The sequence below is a fragment of the Atractosteus spatula genome, chromosome 12, assembly GCF_055471065.1.
Source record: "Atractosteus spatula isolate fAtrSpa1 chromosome 12, fAtrSpa1.hap1, whole genome shotgun sequence".
Lineage (NCBI taxonomy): Eukaryota > Metazoa > Chordata > Actinopteri > Semionotiformes > Lepisosteidae > Atractosteus > Atractosteus spatula.
In genome coordinates this window covers 1,788,603-1,800,908 of record NC_142717.1, presented here as the reverse complement: position 1 = coordinate 1,800,908, position 12,306 = coordinate 1,788,603, and the positions used below count along the sequence as shown (strand labels likewise).

Here is a 12,306-nt window from a genome sequence, read left to right as displayed (position 1 = left end):
TTACAGTCCCAATTACTGTCCTGAGCCTTTGCTTTATATATCATCATTACTTCTTCATTTCTTTCTAAGATGCCATATGTTTTAGAAGTTGTCGCTTTTTTACAAAACCAATCATCCAAACTCATAGAACCGTGGTTCATTTTTGGAGTAACTGATATCTCATTAAGTTTTTGAGTTAAAAATAAGTGTGCGAGGAGACTTTATCTGGTGCCTGTTTTTAACAATAATTGCAGTGCCTGGACCCACGGGGTTGTTTGCGTTGGACAGAGATGCTTAATAGCCTCATACCTGGCTTTGAGGAACGCCTGCTGGGCAGAGAGCTGTAACAGGCAGGCAGAGAGAGAGTGAGGCACCAGACAGCCCTCACAATAAGCGCTGTGTTAACCTACCACATAACGCGTGTCGTTTAGGAAATAATTATGGAAACAAAGGAACATGTAAATAAAACAGTATATGCAGGTTACTATAATAAATGCAGTAAAATTATGAATTATATGATAGTAGCTTTTCTGAAAAAGGATACTCCACTCAACCTTTTTGACTTGTTTTCTCCTATAAGCAAAGATTGCAAGAACAAGAAAATGCCAGAGGAATTACCTTTCAGCTGCTGTAGGGTATTGAGCTTTCAGCTGCTGTAGGGTATTGAGAAAGCTGCAGTCAGATCAGGTGCTGTGACAGTCCTCAGTTTTGTCAGTACACTGCCAGATGGAACAAGACAGGTTTATGCAGTTTCATGCTCCATTTCTCAGTAATTGATGGGTAATATGAAAAAAAAACGAATGACCCATTTTAGGAGTCAAACATTTATTTAACGATGTAAGAATTTCAGAATACTTAATTTCATTGCTGTCAAACTACTGCTGTAGATCTGCATGATTGAACATTTGGTTTTTCTGAAAAGCAAATGACAGTAGTTTGCAGTCTTGGTCCTTATTTGTAATTCAGTTAGAGGGGAAATCTTGAAATAAAGCCTTCTGCTTCTGTAAGTGAAAGTAACAATATTCGCCTCTCATTTTTCAGTATTCACGTTCTCGTTTATTTCCAAGATTCATCCTGCTTCCCAGCTCTGACTGCACTGTGCTGGAATGGGTACTGTCATTTACAATTCTTTGTTAGAATATACTGTACAGACCAGCTTTAATAATGCACTTCATTTCTTAGAGCCTGTCGAATCTGTATTGTTCTGTCATACAAATCGGCAACTAATTTATCCTCATTTCTGAGAGCGCACTCAAAAGTAGATTTCAGAAATTGTTACTATGAGACTCAAAAGTAGATTTCAGAAATTGGTACTATGAGACTCAAAAGTAGATTTCAGAAATTGGTACTATGAGACTCAAAAGTAGATTTCAGAAATTGGTACTACTGTATGAGTATGTACTGTTTTTGTCGAGTGCCATCTCATTGATTGAATGGAAGGCTAAATGAATGTCTGGGGTATCCTGTTCCCCTTCTGGACATAAAGAGCCTCGTGTTGCCAAAGAGATAACCGTCATTGATTAATCAACAGACTAGATTGGATTATTGCTTTACGCTCATAGTATGGAGCGTGCTGCTAGCAAGGCTATTGGTGGCCAATTTATAATACAAAGACTTCCTGAACACACACTATTAGAATGATCAAGTTATTAATTATTAAGCAAATTAATGAGGAAATAATTGAGACGATTCATTGGGGGCTTGTTTAAAAGAGCTCTTCATAAAATATTTGGGGTAACTGTCAATAACAGTCTTTTGCCCTGTTCTGGGTGATTTTATTATAAAATGCAACGACTGCACTTGCACGCTCAGAGGAATACCCAAACATTTGTGATTGTCTCAGTGTTACGAGGACTTGTTAGAAATAACCGACATTCTGGGGTTTGTCAAAATAAAGGCAGTGCAATTTGTCTGAGCTGAGGAAATGGTGGCAGTTTTCCAGAAGTTTGAGCACAACTTACGGAAGAGTTTGGTTCCGGCGAATGTCGTACAAGTCCAGTTTAAATCTCGAGCCATGAGCACACTGGCCATGTTACCCTTTGATGGTAATAGTCTATTCTGTCATATTCTATGTGCAGCTTAGCCCACAAGACCACGTTTCTGATATAATAAATACACCTGTGTTCCACAACAAAAAAATCATTCATGGAGTAAATGTATATTTCTGAAGAAACACAAATATAACATTGATTAAACAGCAAATGTTTTTTTTTAAGTGGGGCGCTATTTAAGGAAACACCACATAACTGTGGATAAGATGTATTATTATTGATTATTTTTTGTGCTTATACATTTTTTCTAATGGAAGCATTAGAGTCTGAAATAAAACCTTTAATTTTCCCAGTTAATGTAATTATAATTATTGCTCTGGGTCATCGCACTCTCCTAGCACATTTCGGTTATAGTATGATAGGCTGTAACATTTGAATGGTATTGGACTCACTCTCTATTTTTAAAGGTCAGACGTACCAATCTGTTAAGTGCATTGATAGTAAATTAAATTCTTCTACACTACTCTTCCCAGTAAATAAGGAGCACATTTCTCATAAACATGTAATCTCTGGTGTCAGGCCAAAAATTGGAAATTGAAAGTTGACACTAAAAAAATGCAACCGCTTCACCAGGGTTGAAACAGTGGAGGTCATTCCTGTGGACTTTGTGACCTTTCATTTTATTTTCAATTTTGATCTTGTCTCTAATCTTCCTGTACAGAAATTGGCCTGTGCTTGATTCCATCTGACCCATAACACATTGTCTTTCGGGCCTCTGTAAAAACCTTTTACAACTTTAACATCCAGGCAATGTCTCAAGCTCTTTGTGGTCTATCCAATTAATTAAAATGACCTGACATAAAATGAAGTAGGAACTTTTCAATTCAAGACAAAAACTTAAACAATTGCCAAACCATACTTTAACTTGCTCATGCAATTCTCTGTATTTTTGTCTCCTAACTGTTCATATGAATTCTTCATGTTCTCCCAAGAAAAATCCTGTGATGAATTCAGATTCAGTTTTTTCTTTAGAAACCACAACTTGAACTTTTAAAGAAAGAAATAGTAGTTTGATTCACCTGTGAATAGTTCCAAACAAAAAGAGGCTATACAGCTCATCTTGCAGCCATTCGGCTTTGAGGGCATGGCTGGGTAGCTTGTTCCATATTCCCACAGTTCTTTATATAAAGCAGTGCCCGCTGTTCTCTCGTCATGTAGACAATTTGGGAAATTTAGAATGGAAGCAATTGTTAATTGTTATAACATAGCAGTTACGCCGGTCTCTTGGAGATGTATGCACTCGTTTTTACACGCGACAGGAATCAACATACAGTTATCCAGTGCTTGAAGGCTGACAAAGAAAACAAAAGAACATTCTCGCGCCCTATCAACTAATCATTTCCAAAGGAACCTTTTTGTTTGGTGCGGCAAGCTTTCATAAAAATCCTGAAACATTTCCAATATCTCTCAGGCATTTATTAACAAAATTACTTCCACGAGTAAGTGCAGAGGTCAGTGTATGCAGACTGATTGGGTGCTTGGCGTATTAAGTCCCACACCGCGAGGGAGAAAAGGGTTTCTTCCACTGGTGGGTCTGGGTTAATGGTGTCTCTATAACAGAACAATGTGGAATACTGAATGTTTGTGCAGGTTTGATGAATCTTTAGCCCTTGACATATACCAGCCAATAACTCTTCATGAAACATAATACACAAGAGGTTTAGACTAAAAAAGAATTGTTAGGTGCTATTGGATTTCACCAGACAAAATACTAGGATAGTTTATTTTTCGTCATAAATTTTCTTCCCATAATTTCTGTCCTGCTTATCCTGAACCTTATCCTAAATATCGGGGTCCCCTCTGTAGCTTAGCCACTGCAGACTGGCAGATGAAAGAGGAAGGGACCGAACTCCAGATCTTCAAGGAACGGGTGATTTAGACAAAGCCCATCTGCCAGCCGCCGGCTCGTCTTTAGGAGCTGGGAGGAAATGGCGACACCCAGAGAGACCCCTACAAATCACAGGGGAGCATTGTCAATTCCACACAAAAAGTACCCCAATCCAAAATCAAACTGTGCTGCCCACAAAACATTTATACTCCTGTGCGAATTAGCCTCAATTTTTTTACGTCTTTATTCTTAGGAATGTCAGTAGATCCACAGCAGCTGGTAGTCCAATAATAAACCTATTGTCCAAAAATCACGTGGGGAGACTGGGAGAGGGGCTGTGCATCCACAATTGCTGCAACGGATGCATTTGATTGAATATATAATTGTTTAAGCAGGGCCTTGCAAAAGCATTCAGACCCTTCCTGAGGTGTCCCGTTTTGGAAAATCACAAAACGATGCATACACATTTTCATAAACTACTTACTGTATGTTATTTTTATTTTCCGTGTTTTAAGGACTCGTTTAAATGTACTGTAGTACAATGGACAAATCAGCTCAAAAACTAAAAGCAAGTGTTCTGCAGAACCTTGGAGGAGCCCATTAAACAGGCTTTTTGTATGCCTTAGGTATACGTTTAAACTTTCAATTTCACACCTCTAGCCATTTTTTTGCTGTCTCTTTTTGTCGGGCTGTGTAAAAACATTTCAGTGAGCAGACGGCAGAATGGACTGTTTCTGACAGGGAACATGAGGGATCAGGATTGAGCATCTGAGATCCCAGCCATTAAGCTGACAGTGAGGAAGTTCAGTTGTGTTTCATTCTGAGCTAAGTAAGAGAGAAAAGTGTGATAGTTATGCCAAGAAAGGGAATAAATTCACTCTACCTCTTACTGATGGTGTCCCTGGGTCAGCTGTCATGCTTAATGTTGTCTGTGCTCAGTTCACCTTTCAGAGAGCAGTAAGGAGTGCCACCCTCTGTTCACTCTTATGGCTGCCCTGCAACTAAGCATTTTATGTGCATTTAAGTAATCTTCCTCTAGGACAGTGGCTCCCAGCCCTGGTCCTGGAGGAACAATGTGACGGCTGGTTTGTGTTCCAGCCTGGTCTTTATTGACAGTCAGAAATGGTTTTGGTTTTCTATCTGGGGGGAATATTTGTACATTTATTTCAGGCCTTAAAAGTTCAAATGGGAATTGTAACTGATATTAACTTTGTACCAATTTCTGAGTGCAAGATCTTCCCTCACCCAGGGGTGTTTTCTGAAATATTTCCAGATGGAGCTCTACAGAAGGACGGTGCTCATTGCTGGGTGTGTCCAATACTGCTGTCTCTGGTCATCGTCAATTGATCAAATAGTAAGAGCTGTTGAATCAGAATCAACAGCAAGCAAGTTAAGTGCAGAACGCTTGAAGGTAGTTTGAAGTTCTGTGTTTTTGACCACAGAAACAATATGTGAAAGCCTAAACAACGAAGCAGATAAATTAAGTCATCAATTAATAAAGGGGATTTACTGTAGAGCTCATCTGTAATAAAAGCCAGCAGGCACAGTGTTCCTCCAGGACTAGGTTTAGAAAGCATAGCTCAAGGAGTCTATTGTATCCAAACAGGGAAATGATAATCAACTTGTAGACAAAGGGCCAGTTGAGCATAATTAACATTTTGTTTGTAATCAATGTTCTTCAAAAGGAAATATGGTGATCATTTCCAGTTCCTCGTTTCCCTGTAACACAATGGGGACCTGGAGATAGAAAGAAGGCTAAGGATTTGGATTGACAGACGCTTTTTGCTCATTTTTCATTTTCACTGAAGCTCTGCTGGGTTCACAATCTCCCCCTTTGAAGCAGAATCGTCAGTTAAAGAAGCTATGCAGCATGATTATAATCAAGGGAAATCGGAAAGTTCTGTTTTTAATGGGAGCAATTAGATTAACTAAGGTGGGACCCCCCATTTTCAGATATTTAACCTTTTAGTTGTTGCAGTATTTTAACTAAGGTTTTGAACACAGGTATTTATTAGAAATGAAATGAGAAGAGGCATTCATTAATGATTAAATGAAAACAGGTATTTATTAGAAATGAAAACAGGTATTAATTAGAAACGAAATGAGAACAGGTATTCATTAGAACATTACCCATTAAGTAAGGCTGGGTCCCATCAGTGCTGGAAGGCCAGGTTGCTGGTGCAGGTGGCCCTGGAGGACCAGCAGGTGAAAGGCTGTTACCTGGACTGGAGTTTCACACCGAGAGCCTCAGCATGGTGACTGCAGACAGGGCTGCTGGAGGTGCTGTCCTTCAGACCTGGTTAGACGTACAGAAGTGTGCGCTGGGGTTAATTTTACCGACTTAGCAGTGCCATGAACAGTGCCATGAGGTGTTTCATGATGAAATTCTCAGAGTGCTCTTTTTCACCGTCCTGGGGCGTGGTGAGCTCAGGGTGGACATCCCTGGAGGGCTCCTATCCCAGCACTGACCAGGCCCACCCCTGCTTGGCTAGTGAGATCTGACAAGGAGCACTGTGGTGAAATGTGAGGTGTAAGAAACGGAAGAGGGTGGATGGTTGTGTACAACAGGTTACTCTTCGGAGGGTTATTAATTCTCATCTGAACTACAGGACGTCCAAGGAGATGGCTTGTTTGGCAGCGTAGCTTTGATGAATGCAGTTGGGCTTTCGCTTAACAAGTGCATAAAACATTGTCAAACGTGAGGTGTTCATTTTAATACACAGGCTTGCCATTTGTTTCCATTTTCATTTCCTTGTATCAACATATGACCGGGCCAATCAATCTCCATCTTATATAGAAATGTCACCTGTTCTCTTTGGATGTCTGGTGCTGCAAAGGGGTCTTTGCCTAAACTGCTTGTATACTCCCTCTAACACTTAAAAAAGCATCAAATAAAAAAGCAAAAAACTACTCCTGAATTAATATGTTTCTACTTAAACTTTTCTATCGTCTCTGATAATGGTCTAATTTCTTGAGAATTCTAAATTTAATAGGGTACATTTATTAGAATTTTTGTTTGCCATATGTGTGAATTTTAACATATCATTGGGTATCTATGGTATAGTGTCTAACTTCTCATTTAAAAAAAAAGAATATTTTTATGTAAAAAAAAAGATTCTTTAGAATAGTGCTTGTCTAATCCTATAAGTGACTATCATTTTCAGCTTTTGTGAAGCTTCTCAGATAAGCACCAAAAATATCACATGCAGCTCCTATATGTTTAGAGCACAATGACTTATTTTCTTTGTAAATGTTACCATAAAATACTTTCAAAAGGCCAGAATTTCCAGGGTGATTTTGTCATTTATTACACATACTGTATCAATTGTGAGCTGAGCCAAACAGAAACCGGAACAAATGTATACATCTTCATTTTGCACATAAATAGGACTGAGACTGGGGTATTATCAGTTACTGTGATGTCTTACAGCCCCAAACATGTCTAAAAATATTTTGAAAATGAGATGTTGAAAATTCTTGATGACGCGACATGCAGAGAAGATAAATGGTGTTGGTTTAATTTGCTTGAAAGAATTAGACTAGCTCCATTTTCATTTCTAATGAGAGAATAAAAACAAGTTTTGTAAACTCGGGCATGTTCACTCAGGAGTGCAGTGCTGTTTTTTGTCAGAATTAGCAATAGGCTGGTTAGGCAGAGAAATTAATATAGTATTTAGTTACATATAAATTAGAATAGTTTATTTATTATTTTTAGTTTATTTATTTAGTTACATATAATAGAAAATAATAGAACCTCGACATTAAATGACATAATCATAGGTTGTAATTGCATCTCATAAGATGAGGGAAATTGAGCTGGAACAAGCCTGCATTGAAAAAAATAACATATGGAGAAGAAGTGCCGTACATTCTTTGCACACTTGTAAAGTCAAACACCAACTCCAGTCACTGCAGGTCACAGTAAAAATAAGACTTGAGACAGTTCCTTTCACATCTAAATTAAGATAAGGTTTAAGAGCTACACTAAGAAGAAGAGTCTCAATGCATACCTGATTACTCAGGTGCTCCACTTAAGTTATCCAGATAAGTACCCCACTTTGAATTTTGCTGCCTAGCTTCATGAATAAGGACCCAGACCTACAGGATCAATGGCCGTGCTCCAGTATCAGCAGGGACGCACAGTTCCCACCCACCACCAGCAGGGGGTCTTACAGCTGGGTGTTTCCCTCCCCAGAAGTGTCCAGCAGGTGATGTGTTGAGTTTCCTAGATTATGAGTATGGCAATAGTAATATCGTAATCACATATTTATCTTTGTATAATTGTATCTTTTTTCTTCACTTTGCACACAGTTTTTGAATGTACCTCAGAAGGTATTGGAAAGTACAGGACACATTGTGCTAGATCTCATAGACACACTGGAGGTTGCTAACAGCACAAAAGACCCACCGCCCTCCTCTTCACCCACACACAAAATCTGTGAAGGTTCTGTCTTATTATAGTCTTATTATAGATACTGTGAGTGTGCCAGGATTTACTTAGGTTATGTTTAAGGTGGTTGTCTGCTTCCCTGTTAAGAAGGTGTTGCGTATGTGGGGAAAAAAAATCAGCATTGATTTTTCTTTTTACAGAAAGGTGCTTAAGGAGATACCTGTGGGAGACCTCAATCCTAACGAGACAGTACAAGCCAATTTGGAGGCTCAGCTATTATCCCAACTCCATCATCCAACCATTTTGAAATTCTACACAAGCTTTCTTGAGAGAGACAGTTTCTGCATAATAACAGAATACTGTGAGGTAAGTCTTTGGGGACCTAGCAGTCAAGGTCATTCTTAAACTCTGCACAGTGTCAGGAAAATGTTTCACATGTTTTATGTGTGACGGTGCGTATGCAATGTCCTTTTGGCGTGCTTTCTGAAATTCATGAGCAAATTTGTTGTTAATTAAAAAAGAATCTCTCTTTTGCTAGAAGCTGGAGGCTAGATTTAATTAACCTGTAGGACAATGTATTATTTTGTTCAAAGTGATCTTTAACCTTACATTGAAAGCTCCAAAATGTCAGTCTGCTAGAGTTCTGGATACCAGTGTTAGGCCAGCAGCACAGCTAATTAATTAGTAAAAGTGCCACAATATACAGTAGATAGAAGGGTCCAATTATAGCTCCCATATTTGTGTTTTCTGGGATTCTTGATTCAATGATTGTGCAGTCTTCCACATAATTTCTCGTGCTCTGTTTGATGTCAACTTTGAAGTTAACGCTTTTTTGAAATGTTGCTGCTTAGTGACTTCATAATGCCTTCATAACTGCTACAGAAGATGTGGATGTGTAATCACATGCAGAGAGCTTTACAGGAACGTGCATAAGTGACATAATATACAGTATGCACAAGACGTCATGACATTTGTGTTCACATCATTTTTAGAGCTTGGTACCACATGATCCTAAAACAAATGTCATGATTTCTTATGCAAGTTTTGTCATTTGTGCATATGAAAGAAAGAAGTGTTCATTGCTTTATGTATCAATGTATTAAACTTGATAAATCCATAAACCAATTCATCTTTAAGCTTCTGACATGTTTTATACACTTCTGAGTATAGAGTCAGCTACATTGAGAATGAAAGCTTGTTTTATGCACTTATCAAGCTTTTTTTCAAGTCTTGTTTTTTCCTTGTCATAGGTGTTTCCAGACATGATCTCCCAGACTTTAATCTTACCCCTCATGCTAATTATTTCAAACCCTTGAATTACCTCTCGAGTATTTGCTTTTCTGGCACTGTGGCAGGATTCTCCATACTAAGAAAAAAAAACTTAAAACTTTAAAAGCTTCCCTGATTCCCTGACGAGAACTCTCACAATTGGCATATTGATGGGGCTCTGTGGTATTTATATGCATTTAATTGTCTCGTTATGGATATATTCCCTGATCTGACAATGTCTTATCTGCACAGAGATAACATTTAGCTTTTTGATGAATCGACATACCTAATATTCTCCCAGTCTATGCTTATTTATTTGGTAAAAAATACTCTTGATGGGTGTATTACCTTCTTAGAAACTTTGAGCTGTCACTACACTTACTAGACAATGTCACCACATCTTTAGTGTGTTTCTAAAAGAGAAGTTCAAGAGTAATCCAATGATCAGAATACAGAAGGAGGAGCAATACTGGTCTCATCGTCAGTCCCTATAACAGTTGAAAAAGTGAAGGAAGCAGTTTCACTTGGGAATACCACAGTTTGAGAAAAGGTGGTTTCAGATTTCATCTGTTTTTATTTTTTTCTGGTGTAAATATTCTTTTGGCAGCCTTGTCTTTAATGTAAAGTCTCTAAAGATATTGTAACGCTTACGGCCGACAGGCACTGTGTAAGAGCCGGCTTACCAGAGTGGTGACGTCACCGCCCTTCCCTGTGATAGCAGGACCACAGCCACTGGGCTGTAGAGAGATCTCTCTTTAGCTCACCAGGCTGGGTCCCTGTTGAGTGACGCGGGAGTCCTGGATTCGAGCCCCCGACGGTGGGGGGCTGACCTAATGCGACAAGGGCGCCCACCTGAACCCCGTTGCGTTACAATATTATAAATGGGGAATAAAAAATGGGGAATCTAGCAGATGCAATCTGAAAGGGGGTCAAAGAGGCCATTATTGTTTCAATTAAAAAGATCATGCAAACTGGTAGAAGGAGATTTAAATGTAAAATTGAACCAACAGGCTTGCAAATGAAGGTGTAAATAAAAGCAGACCTTGTTTAACTAATGTTGTCGTAATAATGTATCTGGTGTTGCTGTTGTTGTACTGTTGTTGGTGGAACTATGGTAGCTGGATATTTCAGAAGGGGTTTATTTTTGATCCACTACTATGATTTATCAGTAACACATAAACAATAAGTTATCCCTTCTGAATAACCCACAGCACACTAGACATCTTCTGATCAGCTCCCTCACCAAACACACACATATAATAGATCTTAACCCCAGAACATGTTGGTCTGCCATGCGCACACCCAAATAAACATGCACAGTATGTGATGCATTATGTTACAATTCTAAGATTGCAATAATAATTCCAGTAGAATTATTTTGGTAACACAATTATCTTTTTGTAATTGTTGCTTTCTTTGGAGTCAGAGGAACACTTTTCTCTCAGGACTGTTGGGTGACGTTGGGTTTTTAATCCAGTTCTCTCCTGATCCCCAGTGCTTCTGCTTTGACTTTGACCTTATCAATGACTATTCCACTCTCCCTTCCCCCCCGAACAGATTTGTTTTGACTTATTTACCCTTGCTGTCAGGTGATATGATGCTGGAACACAGAAAGTGCAAGCTCAGATCTTTCCATTCTGAGCCTGGCACATCTACAGGGTCGCCCCCCCTGGGGATCCCTCAAGATTGTGCTGAGTGCGATCCGTCAGCTAGCGTTATCCGAGGTTTCTACACCCCCACCTCCCTGTGGACCTCTAAGTGTTGCCAAATTTAGGACAGCACCTGCCACGTGAACACTGACTGCACCGCTGAAGTGGCTGAAGGAAAAGCAAGACGCTGCAAGACAACAAAATGCTCCTAAATTCTGACTCGACAGTAGCCGCACATCACTTATTGTAAGCAAAATGGAGAAAAGCTTCAGCCAGGGACTGAAATCCTATTTTTTTTCCCCATTTTGCTGTGATTGGAACATCAGAGGCAAAGATCAGAAAAGTAGGTGCAGGTTTTCAGTACACCGCAGTGAAGTAATGTAATAACCTGGGTTTACAGCATAGGATAAGAGTGCCTGGAGCTAGGTACAGTATTTCACCAATAGATAACTCCTCCCTGCCAGCTAACATCATCCTAAGAGCCAACGAGTATGCAATACACATACACTACATGGCCACCACAGTATTAAACAAGCCACAGGGCAGCTGGGTCTCAGGCTGCCCTGGGGGACAGGCTGGGTGGAGTCCCACATAACTGCACCTTCTAGTCTGATCCGTCCGATCTCAGAGGGTAAGAAAGGCTGGGCCTGGTCAGTACTGGGACGGGACACATCCGAGGAAAATCAGGGTATTGCCCCCCGTATGGTGACCAAGGACACTGTGCTATAGACGTTGAACCCAGATCTTTACTAATTAAAGATTATTAAAGAAGCCATAGAATTGTTTGGCTTAAATACCAGCTGAATTCAACAGGTGAAGCAGTTTCTCTAGGTGGCTGGCTGTGTGGTGGGACTGTGGATGATGGCTGCCATGTGTCACCCATGTGGGAGCTGCACTGCAGAGATGGGTAAAGCTGGTCTCTTCCTAGATGTAAATTGCTTTGGGATAAAAAACGCTATATATATGCAATTTATTGTTATTGTGATCTACAGTTTATTTTTCATATTGCACGTTAAATACTTACCGATAGACATCTAAAACTCAACAAACGAGCCTTATAACCAATAAAATTTATTGTGTTTTCTTATACATCCAATGAAACAAAGTAAAAATGCTACTTTCCTTTATAAGTGTTTTTGT

The 12,306-nt window shown here is 39.4% G+C and overlaps 1 protein-coding gene across 1 annotated transcript in view; it reads left to right on the top strand.

The window, feature by feature from the left end:
- The window catches only part of nek11 (NIMA-related kinase 11), an 85,177-nt gene that overhangs the window by 12,950 nt on the left and 59,921 nt on the right, over positions 1–12,306 (top strand). Inside the window, exon 4 of the mRNA XM_088929648.1 lies at positions 8,449–8,614. Coding sequence (XP_088785774.1) covers positions 8,449–8,614 — 166 coding nt within the window. The remainder of the gene's footprint in view (positions 1–8,448; positions 8,615–12,306) is intronic.